At 45.5% G+C, this 22,343-nt stretch overlaps 4 protein-coding genes across 15 annotated transcripts in view; 3 read left to right on the top strand and 1 right to left on the bottom strand.

The window, feature by feature from the left end:
• LOC102299963 (BCL2/adenovirus E1B 19 kDa protein-interacting protein 2) overlaps nucleotides 1–1,043 on the bottom strand; it is a 23,719-nt gene extending 22,676 nt beyond the window's left edge. For 4 of the 8 annotated variants that reach the window (XM_014341284.2, XM_042213715.1, XM_042213717.1 and 1 more), the window contains exon 1: nucleotides 522–869. In XM_014341284.2, coding sequence (XP_014196770.1) covers nucleotides 522–562 — 41 coding nt within the window. In that variant the 5' untranslated portion in view covers nucleotides 563–869. Of the gene's footprint in view, nucleotides 1–521; nucleotides 870–900 lie in introns of those variants that run through there. The other 4 variants (XM_042213711.1, XM_042213712.1, XM_042213713.1 and 1 more) reach the window with 4 other exon arrangements.
• A 316-nt stretch (nucleotides 1,044–1,359) lies between these two features.
• Nucleotides 1,360–8,682, top strand: LOC102305968. Of its 2 annotated transcripts, none has more exons than XM_005946124.3 (7): nucleotides 1,360–2,866; nucleotides 3,195–3,539; nucleotides 4,185–4,523; nucleotides 4,603–4,704; nucleotides 4,799–5,125; nucleotides 6,276–6,605; nucleotides 6,686–8,682. In XM_005946124.3, the coding sequence occupies exons 1-7, from the start codon at nucleotides 2,839–2,841 to the stop codon at nucleotides 6,763–6,765; spliced, it is 1,551 nt and encodes a 516-aa protein (XP_005946186.1). In that variant the 5' UTR covers nucleotides 1,360–2,838; the 3' UTR covers nucleotides 6,766–8,682. The 2 variants fall into 2 exon arrangements, with proteins under 2 accessions (XP_005946186.1, XP_014196769.1); XM_014341283.2 differs by having other exon boundaries at nucleotides 4,603–4,668.
• Nucleotides 8,683–13,370: 4,688 nt separating this feature from the next.
• Nucleotides 13,371–16,559, top strand: psmb4 (proteasome 20S subunit beta 4). Its single transcript, XM_005946103.3, has 8 exons — nucleotides 13,371–13,528; nucleotides 14,866–14,992; nucleotides 15,069–15,148; nucleotides 15,247–15,393; nucleotides 15,656–15,737; nucleotides 15,921–16,037; nucleotides 16,119–16,207; nucleotides 16,419–16,559. Exons 1-8 carry the CDS (start codon nucleotides 13,404–13,406, stop codon nucleotides 16,429–16,431), a joined length of 780 nt encoding a protein of 259 aa, XP_005946165.1. The 5' UTR covers nucleotides 13,371–13,403; the 3' UTR covers nucleotides 16,432–16,559.
• Nucleotides 16,560–18,946: 2,387 nt separating this feature from the next.
• rfx5 (regulatory factor X, 5) overlaps nucleotides 18,947–22,343 on the top strand; it is an 11,008-nt gene continuing 7,611 nt past the window's right edge. The window contains exons 1-8 of one of the 4 annotated variants that reach the window (XM_005946102.3): nucleotides 18,947–19,403; nucleotides 20,824–20,978; nucleotides 21,111–21,144; nucleotides 21,228–21,310; nucleotides 21,426–21,545; nucleotides 21,657–21,773; nucleotides 21,868–21,946; nucleotides 22,043–22,241. In XM_005946102.3, coding sequence (XP_005946164.1) covers nucleotides 20,857–20,978; nucleotides 21,111–21,144; nucleotides 21,228–21,310; nucleotides 21,426–21,545; nucleotides 21,657–21,773; nucleotides 21,868–21,946; nucleotides 22,043–22,241 — 754 coding nt within the window. In that variant the 5' untranslated portion in view covers nucleotides 18,947–19,403; nucleotides 20,824–20,856. The other 3 variants (XM_005946099.3, XM_005946100.3, XM_005946101.3) reach the window with 3 other exon arrangements.

The following is a 22,343-nucleotide window of genomic DNA, read 5'->3' on the forward strand; positions in this document are numbered from 1 at the left end:
GTGTGTGTGAGAGCTAAAATTTCAGTAGTGTGTGTGAGAGCGTTTCAGTAGTGTGTGTGAGAGCGTTTCAGTAGTGTGTGTGAGAGCGTTTCAGTAATAATGTCCCTTACGGCACCTCATATTCACATCTCCACCTCCCTGACATCACACATGTTTCAAACCTGTCTGAAACACACTGTTACTCTCTGCGTTTTACATCAGGATGACCTCTGACTGCTTCGATTGTCTGATTTCTCACTAGGCTTTTCTTATTTTCTTAAATTGTTCTTATGTGTTTGATTATTTTATATGTACATCCCAGCTGTTGTTTTTAAAGGTGACTCAGACTGTGACTGAAGCTAGCTCTATCGTCTCTTTAGGGCCCCTCCCCTCGCTAAAAGCCCTTGTTCTTCTGATTGGCTGCAGAGGAGCAGGAGCCCTGGCCATAACGACGCTACAGCTGGACGTATCTGTTTGTTAAATGATTTTGTTTGATTACATTTCAAACTGAAGGAAATCAAAAGGCTGAAATGAACTCTGACCTCTGTGTTTCCTCATCAGGCTCCTCCTCTCGTGACTCCATGTTGTTACTGCTGCTGAGGATCAGTGAGACCGCGTTAGTCCAGAGCCTGCTGCCAGATCAAGACTAAACGAGCTAACGTTTCTGCTGTTTAGCATGGAATTCATGAAAACATTATTCTGTAACATTATAACCGTCAGCACATTGTAAATCAGCTGAAACGTTGCTGCATTAAGATCTGAGAAAACACTCTGGGCTCAGGTCAATAATCTTTATTGACACAACTGTTATCTAACAAAAACAGTGCAAAGGAAAGACAAAGAACACATTACAAAATAAAAGTCCAAGCAGAAAAAGACTTCCTGTGATAAAGAAAAGTTTGAGAGTCAGAAAAGACTTACAGCGAGTCCTCAGGAAGACGACGGCCAGGTGAAGTCAGACAGGTGAGACGGGTTCAAGGTAAATAGCCGAGATCACCTGAGAGTCAGTGTATGTCTGAAGGCTCACCTGATGACATCACACCTGCCTTTAGTGAGTTTATGAGTGAACTCTGATACCTCAGCCCCTCCCTCGCCCGTCTCTCGCTGTACTTTTAGCCAACAGGACAACAGAGGTGTGGCGGGTTTGATTTGTTGGTGCAACAAGAGGCCAGCCCCGTTACCACAGCAACTATGACTGTACAAGTAGACATGCAGGTGTGGAAACTGCAGCATGCAGGTCGCTACCTGCTGCATGTGTGTCACTGTGGTTCAGGTATTACTGTTTCATGAGAACATTAAAAGATCCCAGGGAAGGAGGAGCATGTGTCAGTCTGTTGCACCAGTGCTTTGGTTAGGACTGCTGGCAGGGGCTCAGAATGAAAGGCTTCAAATATTTACAGGATACTTTGGTGGCTTATCATTAATGAATCATTCTGAGAATTTTGGAGTTGCTTTATAAATGAGCAGAATATATAAATGCTGTAGTTATATACACTGTAACCCTGCCCTCCAGGATCAGGGACTTCCTGTCCAGGTGGTTAACATTGGTACCGCCTGCTCCTCCACCCTGACCCGAGGCTAAGTCTTCGTGTCTACGCCCTGCACACTCATGATCGCACACCTCCCTTCCCCTCCAGTAAACGTGGTGACGACAGAACGGCCGTTGGCCTGATCAGTGGAGGAGATTGCGTACGGGGAAGAGGTTAAACACTGTCGAGATGTCGTGCTGACTACAACCTTCTGCTCAACACCATCAAAACTGAGGAGACCGTAACTGACGTCATAGGGAGACACATTCCCCTAACTGTGTTCGGCGAGCGTCCTCCTTGAGACTCCTGGGGGATCTTAGAGAACGTGCTCACCTTCTGCATCGTGGCCTGATATGCCAGTTGCTCAGTGTCAGACACTAAAAACCTGCAGAGGGTCATTAACACAGCACAAAAGATCTTCGGCTATCTCTGGAGGACATGGTCAGCGCTTGGTGTCTCGTTGCCCCTGCGTGACCTCGTGCCCTCTGGGATCAGGTGCAGGTGTCTGAAAGGCAGGACAGCGAGGCCATCAGAGCGCTGAGCCCGCTGAATGGACCTAGTGATGAATGCACGAGTGTGTATGGTAGTGTGCTGAGATGAAAGCCTAGCAACAACACAGTAAGAGTTATGTTGTCTCTACCCTGTAGTGCATTTTGTGCATCAGACGATAGTTTCAATAATATACAAGTGGAACATTTCTAAATAACAACTTGATGTACTTCAGTATTTCCAGTACTTTGATCATTTCTTTCTTTATTTAGTGCCACTCGAACATTTTCACTGCACTGTCTCCCTCAGGAAGATTTCTTTGCAGATTTTTCCATAAGAATCATGGAACAAGCTGATTGGTTATAAATGCAAACAGTCATTAAAACTCAGAGCTGAACTGAAATGAATGTATTGCATCTGATAGCTGAAAATGAATCTTATGAATGTAAAATATGAATAAACAAGTGAAGATTTTTCTTCCTCCCTTTGAGCTCATCATCCAGGCTTGTCTCAGCCCGTGCAGCTGCAACACCGCCCAGTTCAGCCTCTTCATTCCTCCGTCTCAGCTCCCTGTCTCTTTACAACAATTTTTCATTGCAGTAATTTATGCGTCCTTCACTGATCCATCACAAACAACAAAAGCACTTTGTGGACGGGGCGCTCCGATTTCTCCTCTTTGCTGCTGCAGAAAGCTGCTCGACTGGAATCTTCACATTCCCAGTGCCTCTTCTCTGGAGCTTGTTTTTCTTTCTGTTTGCTGGGGAAGCGACGAGCCACCTGTCACCATTATAGATCCACTCTGGACAAAGCCAGCCCTTAAAACGACACTTACTCGAGGAAGATGAGGAGCTTTTTGATCCTCGTGTTCGGTAAGATAGTGTGGGCAGCTGTGGGTTATCTCTGACTCTTGCTGTCTCAGCAGCAGCTTTGGATCACAGCGGTCTCAGACAGACTTTTATCAGGAATCAACGCACGGTTTGTGGTCCTAAAGCTCCTAACCTGCACTGTTCAGCTCTATTTTTGTTCAGTCTACTTTCAGTTTTATGCTCTCGCTTATTTACCCCCTAATGGGGTTATTCTCACTTCATTCCTGAGTTTTAAGTCTTAAGTGCACTTCCTGTTTTATTTTGGTAGATTCTGTCTCTCTCCCAAACAGTGACAGCAAAGTTAAAAAACACTGTTGTGCGTGTGTCCCAGTTTCCCAGCATACCTTGGCTGCAAAAGTGGAAGTGTACGAGGGAGTGGAGTCTGTGCTTCTGCCCTGCCGGGTAGGTTTTTTACTAGAGGACACCACAGTGACATGGACCCGCCCTGACCTCGATCCCAGCGCCATCCACAGGCGGCACGAAGACCGAGACGAGCCGGATGGTCAGAACATGCGTTACCGTGGGCGCACGGCAATGAGGGCGAACGAGGCGGACCCCAAAGACCTGAGCCTCACTCTGAGCAAACCCGAGCTGTCTGACACCGGAAGTTACGACTGCATCATCAGCAAGCAGAAAGACGTGCTAAAGCTGACCGACGTAGAGCTCCAGGTCAAAGGTCAGCACCGGACTCTGCTCTCTTTGAAGTCAAAGTAGCTCAGGCATGTAAGATTTAACACACCACAGTTTAGACCACTCTGCTTTACCTCACTCAGTGCAGCAGGTCAACAGGACTAATTAAAAAGTTGATGGTTCAATTCCCTGGTTGCATCAACCCATGCATCCATCACAGTGTGAACGTTAGACAGAAAGCACTTCAACACAGAAAAGATGTCTGTGAATGACAACCTGTCCATTTAACATATGGTCACTGTAGCACACAGAAGCCCCGCCCACCAGCTTTCAGTTTTTGAGGATGACACAAATTTTTAATTATTCTGTCCTCGAGAACAAGTAAGAGTAGCATGACTTCAGATCAGGAACCACATGCTATGTTTTTCTCAGCTGCTCCGAGTCCTGGGATCAGATAAAGAAGGATGATCTTGGACTGGCTCTCAAGCAAAGCTGCTCTAGGGTCCAAGAATAACAACATGGAGCAGCTGGTTAAATCTGTGCTGAACTGACAAAACAAAACTAAATGTTGAACAAACTCATGGACATAATGATAGTTTGTGATGAAGTCGTTTGAAAAAGGCCGACATCCCCTCACACTAAACTGACCTAACGCTGACCGTCATGCACACCTTTTCTTTTACCCTCTCAGTCGGCATGTTGGAGGTGGAGGTGACAGAAGGGTCCGAGTCCATCCAACTGCCCTGCCAAACGACATCTCCGCTGCCTGCCGACACCACCGTGGAGTGGAGCCGCTCCGAGCCCATCCCCATGATTGTCCACGTGTTCCCAAACAGCAGCGCAGAGCTGCCGAAGAAACAGGACGAATTCTTCTGCGGACGCACGCGCATGCGTGAGGACTCGCTGAAAATGGGAGACCTGAGTCTGACCCTGAAGTACCCCTCAGAGCGAGACAACGGTCACTACGTCTGCACCATCAACACGGGCACGGACATGCTGAGGCAGAAAGTAGCCCTGCAGCACGTCAAAAGTGAGTGGAAGGGGACACGGGTGAGAGGGAGGGATGCGGTTCACATGCTCACATTTGGGCCTCTTTCTCTGACCAACAGAACCGCTTCCCACCTGGGCCACGGCTTTCCTGAGCGTCATGGCCATCAGTCTGGTTGCTGGCGGAGGTTTTGTAGCATATTTCTGGTATTATTTTAAGATGGGTATGCTTTCCATTTGTTTTACGTTTTGGTTCTGTGTATCTTGTGGTTTAGGTTCAGCTTCCATATTTAATGTTTTGGTTTTGGTTCTTCTCAGTCTCCACCACGGAGGTGGATGAAGGGGGGGAGTCTGTTCACCTGCAATTTAAAACCACACCTAACCTGCCAGTCGGTGCTACGGTGGTGTGGAGGCGCTCCAGGCTTGGCTTCAAACTGATCACAGTTCATGAGTACTCAAACAGCGAAAGCAAACCAGGTGCGAAATACATGGACCGTACAGAGATGGTCGAGGACCCGCTGACATCAGGAGATCTCAGTCTGACCCTGAGGCGACCGCGAAGACGAGACAGCGGGATCTACCTCTGCACCCTCTGCAGGGGCAAAGTCGTGCTGGATGAGAAACGACTGAGGCTGGAAGTCAGAGGTAAGAACCTCGCTCCAGGGCTGAAGCTCGTACCTGCAGTCCCCTTAGACCAGTGGTTCCCAAACTTTTTTTGCTGGGCCCCCCTTTGTTTTACAAGAAAGATGTTCTTTTTTTGCGTTTACGTGTGGACGAGGAATACAGAGTTGGTCACGCAGCGTCAAAGGTATGAGCCTTTATCCACGTCACGCTGTGGCCACGTTATTGTTTACATGAGATGAATTGCAGAATGGCAGATAGAGACAAAATACTGTTAATCTGACTGTCTGCAGGTTTTACACGCTGTCCCTCCATTTACAAAGGCAGAGGCGTCACGGTGGGATTATTTTACATGTAGTTGTTTTTTTCCTGTGTAATAATATTCAACATTGCTATCAATACATTTTTCAAAAAACGCCTCTCTGTGCAAAATGGGTTTAAAAACATAAACAGCTGTGGGATCCTGTTAGTCTGTGATTTAAACAGCCCAGCGCTGCTCCCGACGCAGGGAAAACCAATCCTGCAGGGAGACCTACCTCAGCACCTGTGCAGGTGAAACCAAAGGGAAGATTTGCTTCACCATATTTTCTAGTCTTTGGCTTAGAATGAAGTTGGTTTGGAAACATTCAGCGATGCTTCATCTCCTGCTTTGTGTTTCTGTAGGCGCCATGTCCAAGCGTTTTGTTTGTTTCTCCCCCTTTCATCCCGCGCCCCCCCTGCCATAGCTCTGCGCCCCTCCTAGGGGGCGGGCCCCACACTTTGGGAAGGTCTGCCTTAGACTCCCATGTTGAAACATGTTTACAGCCTGATACAGAAACAATTTAGATAGTTTTCCCCTTTGGACCTCCTGTACATCTGTGTGTACACTTGAATATTTGACATGATGTCAGCGTCATATAAACATACTGCAGGTAGCCTGCAGCTTTAAGAGGACACAGAAAAAGAGAAAGTGGAGGACGTCCCAGAGGCTGTACTCACAGTCACGGAGCTCCTCGGGGTTCTGTTATCAACACTTTGTATTTACTTATGAAACTTCTGCTCATTTTTCGCTCCAAAATTACAAAACATGGAGTCAACAAACAACTGGGTGACATCGCGGTGGATATGTATATTTTTTTATATACAGTCTGTGAGCAAATGTCTGGTCTGATGCTTTGATCGGCTGTCCTTTCAGTCCCTCAGGTGAAGGTGTCAGAGGGGGTCGATGCTGTGCTGCCCTGGAAAACCTGGATTCCTCCACCAGAAAAAGCCACTGTGGAGTGGAGCCGTCATGAGCCGTGGCCCATGATTGTCCATGTCTATCAAAGCGGCTCGAACTGTCTGGAGAAGCAGACCTGGTTGTACCGTGGCCGCACAAAGATGGAGGATGAAGATCCTCGTAAGAACAGAAACCTCAGTCTGGTCCTGCACCAGCCCACGGTGCTCGACAGTGGCGAGTATACGTGCACCATCAAAGAGGAAGAACGAGTCGTGAGGACGAAGTGTCTGAGGCTCCACGTCAGAGGTCAGAGGAGGAGCTTGTTTCCTGTCTCTGTTGTTTTCGTCTCTTCCTGCTGTCTGACCATCTGTCTGCTCCTTCTGCAGATTTCAATCACATCTCTGATGATGAAGAAAATGGAGAAAAGACTCCTTTGATCAGATATCGTGGGCCCCAGTCTGTCTGATCTCTGGCTCCCCCTCAGGTCCTCTCGGTGAACTCCGCTCAGTATCAAGCAGTAAAGAAAGATTTTAAAAGTCCAAACAAAGGAAAGGAGGAAATAAGACGGCGGTATTCAAAGGTTTTTAAACATCATCCGTTTTTAAAGTATTTCAGATGACAGAACATGTACTGTTTGTTTCTCAGGATCCACATGATAAAAAGTGTTTAGCTGACATTAACACTGTGGCAGGCGTTGGTTTGTGGCACGTCTGCGGGGGAGACCGACGCACCGCACTCCATCATGTATACGAAGAATGAACTGGGTCCTGAGTTGTTGTTGTTCTGTACGTGTTGCTAAAAGCTGCAGCCCAGGGGTGTTGTAGCAGCAACCGGGAAATAAAGTGTATCAAGTGTGAAATATGTGGTTGGGTCTGTGCTTACCGCCACAAACAACTGTAGGACATCGGACCCAGTTAGGGAGATCGTCCACTTCCACAGACTGTGACAATCTCCCTAACTTCTGAATGTGGGACTGAGAAGGAGCACCCAGGTGCAGACACGCCAGGAGACGGAGCTGAGTTTACACAAAAGGCGAAGCGTTTATGAGGCTGAAGACAAAAACAAAGCAGGGGGAGAGAACTACAACTAAAAGCTCAACTGTGACGACTACGACAAAGTGACACGAACATGATTCTGAACAGGTGCACGCGAGGAAACATGAACACACCCTGAACAGAATCATGAAAACTGACAACCTGACAGACTGAACGAAAACGCACAGGCTAAATACACACAGGAAGTGATCAGGTGAAGGGGAAATTGCTGACAGGAATAAACATAATGACGCCACAGGGGAAGTAAAACTTAACCCGTTAAACATGGAAACACCAGACTCTTCAAAATAAAACAGGAAACAGCAGGTCAAACTAGATCATTAGAACACACACAATTAGACACAAACACACGTACAACTGAAAGTAAAACACTGAGGACAAGAGAGAGCACAGGACAGGAAAAGACTCATAACTAAGGAGACGAAGAAGAACATATACTAGACTAGAACTGAAGACAAACAAATGATAATATGTTGCACACTTGGATTAAGACGAGTTTAAACTATAGCTTTGTGAGTTTCCCTTTACTGTAAATGCAAATGTATAGACATAGCACATCGTTACACATTCGTACAGTCTCACACAGCTCTTATCAGGTGCACTGCATTATGGTTAGTGGCCAGGCTCATTTACTCCCACTAGAGCTGCTCATTTCAGGGAACACGCCCTCTTGTGGTGTAACAGAGGAGTAACTACGCTTAGAGGAACTGTCTTATTGGAGATTGGGGCACACATTATTTTACAACAGCCAAAGAAAGTAATATTAAGGTTCTAATATTGAGGAAGGAGAGTACAAACCACCAGGTCCAGAAGATCTTGGTCAAACAATTGATTTTAATGAATACACGCGTGGGAAGACCAGTGCCTGTTCGCAGACAGGAACTGATCTCCGACTTAATCAAAGCATAAACAGATATTTATACCATCAGGGCTTGAATTAATGACGCCCCTTCATACGTCACCGATACATTTCATACCTAGGTCAGATCAAAACCACAATGACTTTTAACACAGTTTAAAAGAACATTATCTCTGTCTCGTCTGGAACACGAGCCCCACATCCTGCAAGACGCTGTTCCTCTTTGCAGAGACAAACATGACTAACCTCTCACCTATAAATGAGTCTAACTAATGTGTGTGTTTGTGTATGTGTTGACCTTACATGCTCTCTCAATTCACCCGTTGCACTTCTGACCTTTTACCAGAACAGAGGCTCATCCTTATGTGTAATAACCTAACTGAAACTATATGTACTATGTTGAATAAATGTTTTAATCGAGAACCTCTACTAAGAGCTTAATAAATGAATATAAAAGTATAAAAGACAATTTGAATAACCTAGTAATTCAAATAGCCTCATCTAACCAGCTCCTCAGAATAACCTGCACTTATACTCTGGTTTCGGTTTCAGTTCTGCAAACACACGCTCTGGAAACCTGCAGTTTTCCTGTCACTCTGACTCTGTACAGAGTGCACTCAAAATCAACAGAATCAGCACATACACACTTAAGATTATAACAAGCATTCAAAAGCATTTAAGATTATAGATTCAACTCAACAGTTTAAAGTGGTTATAACTGCACCTGTAATAAAGGCTAATTGGGTACCAAAATGTTTAAACATCTGAATGCACTATCAGATGCTGTAGATTATATTATTAATGCAATGGTCATGATGACGATTATTAACAATAGCAGCAAAATATCTCTCCACTCTCAATAGTAACTTATTTGAACAATCACAACATGTTAACCAAATATAATATTATAACTAAAGCTTATGGGTGGTGTCCTTGCACTTTCCTATTGTCCATACTGGTGTTGGCCAGAGGGGCCGATGGCGCGATATGGCAGCCTGGCTTCTGTCAGTCTGCCCCAGGGCAGCTGTGGCTACAACTGTAGCTGCCTCCACCAGTGTGTGAATGTGAGAGTGAATGAATAGTGGCATTGTAAAGCACTTTGGGTGCCTTGAAAAGCGCTATATAAATGCAATCTATTATTATTATTTTTATTATTATTATTATTATTATTATTATTATTATTATTATTATTATTATTATTATTATTATTATTATTATTATTATTATTATTATGCCTCTCTTGTCCTTACAAATACTAGAACTTAACATCCTTTCAATGTAACGTACCGCCCCTGACAGAGGTGATAAAAGGTATTTCAGACTGTGAGTCAGGCCTCAGACTGACACCACTGAAAGATGGTTGATGTTGATTCTCTGCAGCGCTCTCTCTCTCTTAGGGCAAGGCTAGTTCAGTAGGTAGAGTGGTTGCCCCATGGTTGGAAGGTCGGGGGTTCGACTCCACTGAACGACTACCCTGAGGAACCCCTGAGCAAAGTACCGTCCCTGCACACTGCTTCACTGGGTGAATGGGAAAATGCAGAGGAGTAATTTCCCTTCGGTGACTAACAGCACTAACACATGCACACACATTATTTTATTAATATAAAGAGACACCTGCAACCTTATTCACAGCTCTGCTGCAGGTTAAAGCATTAGGCCATATAAAGCCATCAGCCCTTCTGAGGTGTGTCCTCCATCCTGTGACCAGAATCAGCCTCAGAGCTCCATGTGGAAGGAGGTCTCAGCAGGAGCTCCAGTGGAGGATCCACAAACGACACAGAGAACAAAGGGTTTTTGTTGAGCTCATTGACTTATTCTCAGTCAGACTCGTGTTTGAGATGTTCATGATTCCTTGAAGTCATCACAGGACTAAACATGAGCACAAAAACCTCAACAATTCTACATCAACTTTTTATCATGTGATCAGATTTCATCAGCTTTAAGACATAGAAGCAGTCAGAATGAGCCGCCTGTGTCACTCTGGCCGCACCTGTAAAACCAAGTGGGCACAAAGTGAGAGATTCTGTGTACTGAGAAAAAATGGAAATGAATAAAAGCATCCTGTCAGTGTGTGCCTGAACTCTCTCTTTGATTTCTTTAAACGACAGTTTCATTACACAAACAAAAACAGATAAATCAGCAGCATCACGTGGGCTGAGGTCCAGAGCCGGCTCACTATGGTATCCGCTTTGAGCTTTGATGGATTTCAAAGTGAGATCATGGATATCAGAACATCCGTGGGGAAGAAATGTCAAGGGAAAAAGTCCTGTGAACGTTCGAGGTGTTTCAGTGTGGTCTATAAATTGGAATAAAAGCATTTATCCATGCAACATTCATCCATCCACCCACCGATCATCCATCTGTCCATCCTTCCATCTATCCATTCGACTGTTCACCCATCCATCATCCATCCTTCTAAATGTCCTTCTGTCCAACAGTCCATCCATCGACATCGATGTCGTGGGCATGCTTAGCAACAGTGTTTTGCTTAAACCACGAGTTGGGATGTTGTGGGGGATTCTTATCACAATGTTCCCCAGCCTTAAGCTGCTTGTCACACTCTTTCCCTGATAACGCCAATAAGCTTTCTTAAGGTGGGAGATTACTGAGGGGAAGAGCGCTTTTGTGGGCCAAAGCATTTTTCACTTTTCATCCTATTGCTTCCTCCCGATATGATGCTTTCTTCAGTGAAGTGAAAAAGACTTTTGCTTATCCAGTGTCTGAGAGCAGTTCTTCCAAGAAATGATTGACCCGTCGTGGCAATCCAAGCGTAGCTGAGTTTGTGGTTGCTTTTCTTAGTGTGGCCACCGGTGGTGGACTTCCAGAGACGCAGACCCACCACACTGACACCGGTGAACATCCAGGGAGTGGACATTGAGATAGTGGACTCTTCTAGGTACCTGGGTGTTCACCTGAATAATAAACTGGACTGGAGCCACAACACTGATGCTCTTTACAGGAAGGGTCAGAGCAGACTCTACCTGCTGAGGTGGCTGAGGTCATTTGGAGTACAGGGAGCGCTTTTAAAGACCTTCTATGACTCTGTGGTGGCATCTGTCATTTTTTACAGTGTGGTATGTTGGAGCAGCAGTTTATCGGCAGCTGAGAGGAAGAGGTTGGATAAACTCATCAGGAAGGCCAGCTCTGTTCTGGGATGCACCCTGGACCCAGTGCAGGTGGTGGGAGACAGAAGGACTCTGGCCAAAATAACATCTCAGATGGACAGAGTCTCCAACCCCATGCATGTAAGTGTTGCTGCAGAGCTGCTTCAGTGACAGACTGCTGCATCCTCGATGCATGAAGGAGCGTTTCTGCAGGTCCTTCCTCCCTGCAGCTGTCAGACTGCACAATCAGAACTGCTCCCAACAAACATAGATGTTTACATCAGCGCTGTAACTGCACTAATCAACCGAACAACTACTACTGTTATAGCTGCATATTACTTTTCTCAGTTTATATACGCTAACTTTTTGGAAGTTACACGTTTACTTTTTAATGCACAGGTACAATCACACAATCTGCACTTTTCTAATTATTCTAAATATTCTTAAATCTTTAAACATCTTTCAGTACCCTGCTCTGTTTGCCACTTATCTGTACTTTAGTTTTAATAACTGTACAGGACTCTGCTTTGGTAACTATTGTCCATGATGTAAATATGTAAAAGTTGTGTTTCTCACCTGTGTCCTGTTCTTTTTGTATATGTGTGTTTTTGCTACTGTTACAACCAAATTTCCCCTTGTGGGACAATTAAAGGATTATTCTATGCAAACTGCCATGATCATTGATCAATGATCATTGATCAGTGACCATTGAATGGTTATGAGTACCATCACAGTGGGCTGTATTTTTGCAGGCACCAGTGTACCTGCTTCTTTTGAGGAATTAACCTCCTTTACTTTCACGATTGACAACTGCCTGAGGCAAAGGAAAGCTGAAAAGAACTACAAGGTCCATAAGGCACCTGCTAGTTCACCTCTGTTGTCCGTCCCCACACCGCCCACTCATCTCTTCAGCCACCAGTGGAGCCCATGCAGAGTCGGTGCTTGCGGTTGACTGAAGGAGAGGAAAAGGCGTTTGAGCCCATTGTTTTACTGCACCGCTCAGGGCATTTTCTCGCTTGTCCTACTGGTCATTCTTTTTCCACAACATGGTAAAACTTGTTTCAGATCACTTGAACAGTACAGATAAATACCTTCTGAAAGTTATGTCAGCAGCCAACAAAAAAGCCATTACAAAGTGCTGGCTTCAGAAATGCCCCTTAACAGGCATTTTATTTATTTTCGTTATGAAACAGTTACGTACATTAGAGCAAATGACATGTCCTATAAGGCTCCAAAGGACCCAGGAAGAAAATGTGGGAGAAATGGTGTTATCGTTTGGCTCTTGAAGCAGACTAGGTGAGATTGTAAAGTTGGATCATACAATTTTGCTTCTAACTTTTACTGCAAAAGTAACTATTGTACTTGATTTTGTTAATAATCATCCCATGACCTCTTGTTCCTTCCTTTTTGGCGTGTATGTTCGTGTTTGTATGTTTACAGTTTTAAAAAAAAAGGTCAGATATCTCACCTCCTTCAGCTTACCAACCAGGCAAACCTCCCTCTCTGGAACCTTGGCTCGTCACCGTCTCCTATACTCAGTAAGGTTTTGCACTTCAGAAATAGCATTCTCTTGACCCTGTATTTGTTGCAGTTTAGTATTTCTAAATTATTCTGAATTTCATCTCAAAAGTTGGCTGCGTCCACAATTATTTTCCTTTTCACATTTAGAATCTGAATCTACTTCACATTTTTTCAGACTTGGGAAAAGACAGATGTTGAAGTATTTATCTCTGCCACTGTGTGTTATTAAATCAGAGCAGAGATAAGCTATTTAAAGATATTCTTTTTCATTATCTTCAAATTAAAGGTAAATCAGCAACAGCACAATCAGAATGAGGCAGCAACACAGGAAACACCAGTAAACGGCTGTTTTTTTTTATTGTTTTTTCTTTTATTATAATTTTAAGAAATTATTCCAGTTAAAATTTATGGTTTTAGAATATTTTAAGACTAGTTCAGGTTCACTACTGACGCGCTGTATTGTTTCCTCCCGTCAGTAGGCGGCGGTAAAACACCATCCTGTGACATCAAACCGGCTAATCGCCTAAAAGAAGGGGCGTTGTCGTCACTTCCGGCAGTATCTAACATGGAGTCTGGTGGAGTGAAGTTGAGTCTGTGGGAGGACGGTCCGAAGCCGGGACACTTTTACTCCTTCCCCGGGAGCAGCAGTAGCGGGCCGGGCACAGCTTGTGGACCGGTCCGACACACACTGTGAGTGAGCCGCGGTCCTGCTCCGGGGCCGGTCCCGGTGCCGGTTTCGGGGTTTCGGTTTGAGTGCTGCATCATCATGGAGGAGGCTAGCTAATGCTAAGCTAACTGCCGGGTTACACTGATTTAAACGCTGGGTATTCTCCGTCCTTTCCGCTGAGTAACGTCAGCGCCGACGGGAGACCCACGGGTCACACCTGAGTCCGCCTGAGCTCTCGTGCGGTGTTTCAACAACTGGTTTAGTTGAGTTGGGTGGACCCGTTCCTCGAGCAGCTTCACTGCTGTTTGCTGGCACTAGCGCCATCTTGGGACGTGCACTCAGAGTTAACAGGGTTAAAATTGTGACCCAGGCAGCAATACTCGAGGACAGGCGTCAGTGATCTGTCACTGCAGTGTGGAGGTTTACGGGAAATACAGCCAGGCTTGTCCATGCAGAGCTTTCAGCATCCTGAGGGTGCGTCTGCTTACGTCACCATGGTAACGGGTGGGTGACTGAGAGCAGACACGTTATCCACAGGGCGAAATTTACTGTTTATCAACAGAGTGATGCTTTAGAAACTAACCAGAGTGGCTATAGGCGAATGAACTACTGCTCCCATGAGATTGACCTCTGACCTCCTTTAGCCGAGTCCTTTCTGTTCAGATCATACTGTGTGTGTGTGTGTGTGTGTGTGTGTGTATTATCACTTCCAAGGTAACTGTGCCCTCCACCAATCAGGCGTTTAAGCAGAGGATTGTGGATAGCATAGTTATTTTCTGTTACATGTAGGCGTGTTCCTGGCAACTAGTTTCTTAGCTGAGTAAAAGAGGACAAAGATTAGGTTAGTCTAAAAGTAAGAATCACTTTGATAGCACGTTAAAATTGACGACCATTAACTGGACAAAGGCAGAATCATGCTGCTTAACTGTGTGACCCCTTTCATCGTGCATTGTGAAATATATAAGTTCACAATGCATGTGTATTAGAATATATATATCTATACACACACATAGTCCGGACAACGAAGAAACATGCGTGTTGTTTGTGTGTTGTGCCGTGCATTAGTAGCGATGCACACTGTTCGAAAATTCATGACGACCACTTCAATAAAAGTTCTACATCTAAAATATCGAGGCATTAAAGCATCTAGGTATTTTCTTCTGCTTAGTTGAAGTCGAGCCACGGGGCAATGGCCCCAGCTTGTCTGGGGGGAACATCGAGGCATGCCAGGGCCAGCTGAGATGTCCTCTCAGTAGGACATGCTCTCTGCCCTCTGGGTTTTCACATGTTCCATCGCACAGGCTAATTACACCACCATTGGACTTGTTTAAAGTAACCGTGCCCTGTCCTCCTTCCACAGGAACCCGATGGTTACAGGAACGTCGGTACTTGGTGTAAAATTCACTGGCGGGGTGGTGATCGCTGCAGACATGCTGGGCTCGTATGGCTCTCTGGCTCGCTTCAGGAACATCTCCCGCCTCATGAAGGTGATGCCACCACCAGCAGAGGTCAGCTGACCGACTGCTTGTTTCAGCAACTTTAATATTGGTGTTTCCTCCACAGGTGAACAACAGCACCATCCTGGGAGCCTCGGGCGACTACGCCGACTACCAACACCTGAAACAGGTCATCGAGCAGATGGTGTAAGCGCGCGCACACACACACGTATGTGAGTGTGCACACTCACATACACACACTTGTACATCCCCCTTCCCATCTCACTGGTGTCGTTTTCCGTCAGTATCGATGAGGAGTTGCTAGGTGACGGGCACAGCTACAGCCCAAAGGCCGTGCACTCGTGGCTCACCCGCGTCATGTACAACCGCCGCAGCCGCATGAACCCACTGTGGAATACCGTAGTCATCGGCGGCTTCTACAACGGGGAGAGGTGAGACTCGGGGTGGGGGGGTGGTTGGGGGCAGACCAGTCAAGCTGCATTCGTATTTGTTACCGCCTTTTTTTTAGTTCTAGGTCAGTTTTGTTTCTTTAATGTTTTATGTTTTTGGTGCTCATGGATACGGCGGTTTTTTAAAAAAAAGAAAGAAGTATATAACTCCCAGGATGCATTTCAGCATGTTTACCTGTTAGAGGTGAACCTGAAATGGGAAGTAGCTCTTCTCTCACCAGGTTGCTGCCTTCCTTCTCTCCAGTTTCCTAGGTTACGTGGATAAACTGGGCGTGGCTTATGAGGCTCCCACAGTGGCTACAGGCTTTGGTGCATACTTGGCTCAGGTGAGTTTCAGCTGTAACGCTCTGCTGGCTTTAGAAGATTAATCATGTCTAAAGGTTTTTAAGGTGTGGTCATACAGCTGACTAACAGTTGAGGCATTAGAGCGTTACCGTGGAGACCAGTGATGGAGTGTTTGTGCTGAGTTTGGACATGTGCCAGTAAAGATGTGTTGAATCTGTGTGCAGCCTCTGATGAGGGAGGTGGTGGAGAACAAGGTGGAGATCACCAAACAGGAGGCACGGGAGCTGGTGGAGCGGTGCCTCAAGGTGTTGTACTACAGAGATGCTCGCTCCTACAACAGAGTAAGTCGCACCGCCGCGCACACTCAAGTGTACTGGACGCCATCCGGAGAAAGTAACAATTTTATTTCTGTTTCATTTCAGCACGAGATCGCTATCGTCACCGAAGAGGGCGTGGAGATCCTCGGACCCCTGTCTTCTGAAACCAACTGGGACATAGCCCACATGGTCAGGTAGGTTCAAAGGTCAGAAGACGAGGAAGAGTTAGGGATTTTTCCTCCAAGTTTAAAAACTGTTTCTGAGAGTAACCACCACCGATATGTCGATAGCATAACCAAGCAGAACACCTGACTTCACTGTAATGAAAATGTTGATCAGATACAAACAAAGCTTTATTTACAATCTGTAGATGTGACTGACATTTTTCTTCATGTTTCTCTGCAGCGGGTTTGAATGAAGAGAAGTGGCAGCGGTCTCAGCATCACTAACAAACCCTTCTCCTCCTGTTTGCTCCAGTTTACTCTGTACTTTCTCTTTTGTATGATGGAAAATAAATGTAAGAAATAAAGAGAGCTGTTTTCCTTGGTTTATTTGTCATCTGCAGATTATTGAAGATTATCTTCAGATGAAACAGTTAAATTTGTCCTCAGTAAAAGTAGAATCACTGATTTATATCAACTGTTCCACAGATTTTTACTACTGCACGTTGGTTTAAAGAGTTTAATTTATTTTAACCTCCTAAGACCCGAACTCTTCCACAGCAGCATTTTTAATTTCTCTTTGAAATTTAGGCTGATTGGGACCTGATGAATGTAAAAACAAAGAATTACCAGATTTTTTTAAAACCTAATTTTTGTTTCTAAGAAAAATGAGAGCCACATATGAGGATATTTGTTTAAAATGTTGAAAGAACATAAGCAGTATAGTGTCCTTGTAAGTGGATATGTAGAGCAAAATTGAGTATTTTGGTCTAAATAACCCAAAATGTGATGTCCACATATGTGGACGCCAGGTTCTAGGAGGTTAATGGGGGTTTTGTTTTTTTTTACTTTTTGGAATTAGTCTTTTATCCACATTAAAATTCTTGGGGTTTGTAGGGAAAAAGCATTATTTACTCTAAGAAATTTGAGATCGTGTAAATATTTTAACCACATCCTTTGTGGTTAATGAGAATTCGGTTATTATAAAATGCTCAGACTGGAGAACCTGAGCTCCCCTCTTCTTCCTAACACTTCTACATGCATGTCAACTTTGTTTTGTTTGAGTTGGTTTCGCTTTTGCTGCTGCTACGCAGAATTTGACAGAAAAATTTGTCTGTTTTGTAACTGGGCAAACCAGGAAAAGGCGTCCAATCAAATTAATTTCTGTTCTAAAAACATTTCTACTCGACGAATAGGATTAAACCTGCTTTTGGTGTCTGGGTAGATTTTTGAGAACTGACCAATGGGAATAGATGCTGGGTTTATGTATCATTATCAAGAATTATTTGGAAATGAGAGAGCGCTGAAACGATTTAACGGGCTGTTTCAGCGCTTGCTAGCTAGTCTGAGCTGACTGCAGGTTTCCCCAATATTATGCAAATGTACTGTTTATAAGGTTGGGGAAACCTGCAGTCAGCTGAGACCGAAGAAGTCACCTGGATGATGACGAAACGTTTCTCCCACTGAAAACGCTACGTCCAGATGAACAGAATTCAAGGATTCTTTATTGTCATTCGCATCACATGTTTACATGAGGTGGAATGAGATGATGTGCACACGGTCCCGGAGCGAAAGAAACAGAATAACAAATATATAGAGTGCAAAAACCTGAGTACCAGTATGGAGTATAGATACAGCAGCAAACGACCATGATGTCCAGCACTGATAAAGTGACGGTGTCAGTAGTGGTTAAGGTACTACAATATCAGTTCTTGTCCATTTATGTATTGAGAAAGTCTCACAGCTTCTGGAATGAAGCTGTTTCTCAGTCTGGTGGTTTTGCATTTAATGCTCCTCAGCCTCCTGCTTGAGGGGAGCGGGACAAGAAGTGAGTGTGCTGGGTGAGTGGGGTCCTTCACTGTACAGGTGGCCCTCGTCTTGCATCTGGAGGTGTATATGTCTGTGACGGTTGGGAGACTGCCTCCTTCACCACCCTCTCTGCCTCAGTGCAGTTTCTGTGCCACACATTGATGCCAGAGCACAGAACACTCTCCACCGCACATCTGTAAAAGGAGATGAGGACTGAGCTCTCCATTCCCACGCATCTCATCTGCCTCAGGAAGTAGAGCCTCTGGTGAGCCTTCCTGATCAGGCTGGAAGTGTTTTTCCAGGTAAGGTTGCTATCTAGGTACGTACCCAGGTAATTGTAGCTGGGTACTACTTAGACTGCAGATCCTCCAACGTGTGTGTGTGTGTGTCTTCCCCTCCTCAAGTCCACAATCTTCTCCTTCGTCTTCTTGTCATTTAAGCAGAGATTGTTTTTCCTGCACCACTCCTCCAAGTGTTCCACCTCCTTCCTGTAGCCGGTCTCATCGTTTGTGAAGCAACCAACCACAGCTGTGTCGTCTGCAAACTTTACAACATGACAGCCTGGATGGTTGGGTGAGCAGTCATATGTAAGCAGCGTGAACAAACAATCTGTAAATGTGACTAATATTTGTGTTCATGTTTCTCTGCAGTGCGTTTGAATGAAGACGAGAGGCAGAGGTTTCAGCATCACTAACAAACCTTTCTCTTCCTGTCTGCTCCTGTTTACTCTGTGTACTTTCTCTTTTGTATGATGGAAAATTCATGTGACAAAATAAAGAGAGCTGTTTTCCTTGATTTCTTGAAGATTAAACAGCTAAATATGTCCTCAGTAAAAGTAGAATCACTGATTTGCATCAGCTGTTCAACATAGTTTTACCATAGCATGGCATTTGAATGGTTGACTTTATTCTAATGTGTTTTTTTTTTTATTAATCTTTTATCCACAATAAAATTCTTGGGTTTGTAGGCAAAAAAACAGATTTTTTACCCTAAGAAATTTGAGATAATATTTAACCATATCCTTTATGTAGTTAATGAGAATTCAGTTTATTAATATTAAATGATCATTTCAGACTGGAGAACCTGAGCTCCCTGCTTCTTCCTAACACTTCTACATGCATGTCAATTTTACGTTTTGTATTAGCTGGTTTCGCTTTCGCTGTTGCTATGCAGAATTCGACAGAAGAATTCATCTATTTTGTAACTGGGCAGACCAGGAAAAGGCGTCCAATCAAATCAATTCCTGTTCTAAAAACATTTCTACTCGACGAATAGGATTAAACCTGCTTTTGGTGTCTGGGTAGATTTTTGAGAACTGACCAATGGGAATAGACGCTGGGGTTGTAGTCAGGCAGACATAACAAACTCGTCCAATCACAAAAAAATCTGAAAAGGGGAATTTTGCTGTATCTTGGCTCAGGTACTTTCTTTTTCTTTTTTAAAATAAATAGTGAAGCGGGCTTCGCTTGTTGGATCATACAGTAATAACAGAATTTATGTATCATTATCAAGAATTATTTGGAAATGAAAAAGATCGCGCTGAAACGATTTAACGGGCTGTTTCAGCGCTTACTAGCTAATGCTTATCAGTTAGCTACTAGCTTAGCTTGTGAGCCACCCTATGATGATTAGCATGCAGGTAGCCCGTATATGTCTGTTATCCGGAACATCACCGGCATCCTAACCGGGAGCCGATTCACGCACGCGTGACAGTCGTGAAACGGTTCTAACATCTGTTCAGAACAACTCAGCCACCGAGTCTGGGCCGCCTCCGGTAGCTACGCGGAGGACGGCATTAGCCCGCTAGCTTCGGAGTAATATGTTCAGCTGGGCTCGTGTGTGTGTGTGTGCGCGCGCGCGCTGTAAATGGCAGCACATGACCACCGGCGCTGTAAACACTGCGGCCACACCGGCGACTCCTGATAACGGTAGCGGGCTCCGTGCTGCTCCTCCCCCGCTCCGGGGATTGCCGTAACACAGCCGGCGTTGGTCTCTCCGTTACCGCCCGCGGTCGGGCTGCCAGCCGCGCAGCCGCCGCAGAGCTATGACCCGGAACGTGGGTTGTTTGCAGCTGTTTACATCCAGATTTTTTAACCTGGACGGTAAAATTAAACCGTTCTAGCTGGATCAGCATCGAGGGCCTGCATGGATGGGACGTGAAACCTGAGTCCCCAGAGGGGTCCGAGTAGGGAAGTGTTTGGCGGTTTCTGGGGTTTCTGGACCCCGCAGGCCTGTATAGTAAAGCTGGGCTGCAATGATACCTCAGGGCCCGCTGGACCCCAACACTGGACTGCAGCAGGACTGTGAACTGCATTGAGAGCCACAGCTGCCTGATGTCCTAGTAACTAATTGTTGATTTTTAGGCCAAAGCTGATCAAATTAGTTCTTAAACTGTTTCCTGAACACAGTTAGTGTCTCATCATATTTTATTAAACATGGTTAGTTCTGCTGGAAAGCTATGGGAGTCTGTGGGGACTGACCCTATGCTGGCCCCTCTGCTGAACTTCAGAGGAACTGCAGGTGGGCAGGCTGGTTTTAAATGTGTCTGTCCATGTACATTATTGGTGGGGGGGGGGCGCGTGCAGTCTTCCAAGATCCTGACTGTACATTGTGAGCGTGGATGACACAATTCGATTGGTTGACAAGTGGGCCGGAATACACACAGCAGAGTTCGTTGAGAAGAGAACTGCAGACAAACCCTGAAAAGATTTAAAAAAAAAAATGAATAAAGAGCTCGCTGCAGGCAGACGGCAGGCCCCAGACCGGACAGCATCCACAAAGCTGGCTTCAGTTGCTGCTTTTGTCCTTACAGTGTGCATTTTCCTGTGTGTCTCTCTCAGATGGTGTTTCACAGCATTGGTTAGTTGGTCCTGATGTCCGAGGACCAGTGTCACCAACGGGCCGAGGCCTCCCGGCGGGGCCAGGGCGGTCTGGAGACAGGGGAGGGTGACACTGAGCCCAGCATGCTGCTGCAGAAACTGAAGAGCAACATCTCGTAAGTCTGAGTGAGGGCAATGAAGCAGGAAGTGTTTGTGTGTGAAAATGGGGATTAGAATTTCTGAAGCTCTGACGTCCCTGTGTGGTGTTCGTGATGGATCTGATCAGCATGTCCTCTGTCCTCTTACAGGAAACATGTTCAGACCAAAGTAGAGCAGATCCTGGTAAGAAACTTGATGTGAGGTTAAAGTCTGGTTTGGTGCTCACCTCAGGTCTGATTCATTCACTGTGGGGTTTTTTTCAACAGCAAGATGTTCAGCGTTTCTCTGACAATGACAAGTTGTACCTGTACCTGCAGCTGCCCTCTGGACCGAGTTCTGGAGACAAAAGGTGACGTTGCTTCTCCGTTTTGCTCCTTTGTTTTTTATCCTGATAGTTTGTGATTCGTTGTTTTTCTGTCAGAAACGGTGAACCTCTGTAAATCTTGAATTTGTGTTCTCAGCAGCAGCGATTCGAGTTCATTTAACACGGCCGACCAGCTTCACACCTGTAACTGGATCCGCAGTCACCTGGAGGAGCATTCAGACACCTGCCTGCCCAAACAGGACGTCTACGAGACCTACAAGTCAGAAATCACACACACGCACAGTGACCTTGTAACAAGGGTGGTTTGACATAGATCTGGTTGCCATGGCGCTCCGATGCTTTCCTGACTGTGCGTCTGTCTGTCCTGCAGGAGGTACTGTGAGAACCTGCAGCAGCGTCCTCTGAGCGCCGCCAACTTTGGGAAGATCATCAGAGACATTTTTCCCAACATCAAAGCGAGACGGCTCGGAGGCCGAGGACAGTCCAAATATCCTTTCAGATTAAAAGTGCAGAAAACCTGAACCCAGTCTCAGGTCAGGAATGCCAGGAGTAACATTTAGCCTTCCTTAACCCGCTGAAACGTACTGTTACAGCGGCATCAGGAGGAAGACGGTCCTCAACATGCCTCTGCTGCCCAACCTCGACCTGAAGAATGACCCGGTACTCACAGTGCAGTACTCCTGTGTCCTGCAGTACCAGTCATATTTATTTGCAATTTGTTGGTGATGAATACTGTTTGTTCCTCTTCGTCTCCAGGCGGAGCTCACCGAGCTGGTCCAGACCTACAAACAGGAAGTGACAGAGGCGGCGTGCGAGCTGATTTGTGACTGGGCGCAAAAGATCCTGAAGCGCTCGTTCGACACGGTGGTGGAGATCGCTCGCTACCTGATCCAGGAGCACATCGTCAACCCTCGCTGTAGTCAGGCCGAGCTCGTGTCCTCCGCCGCGCTCGCAGGTCTGTGTGTGTCTGTGTGTGTTTCTGTGTTTATGTGTGTGTGTGTGTGTTTCTGTGTGTGTGTGTTTCTGTGTGTCTGTGTGTGTTTCTGTGTGTGTGTGT

The sequence above is a fragment of the Haplochromis burtoni genome, unplaced genomic scaffold, assembly GCF_018398535.1.
Source record: "Haplochromis burtoni strain Fernald_Lab_line unplaced genomic scaffold, NCSU_Asbu1 Contig_472, whole genome shotgun sequence".
Classification (NCBI taxonomy): Eukaryota; Metazoa; Chordata; class Actinopteri; order Cichliformes; family Cichlidae; genus Haplochromis; species Haplochromis burtoni.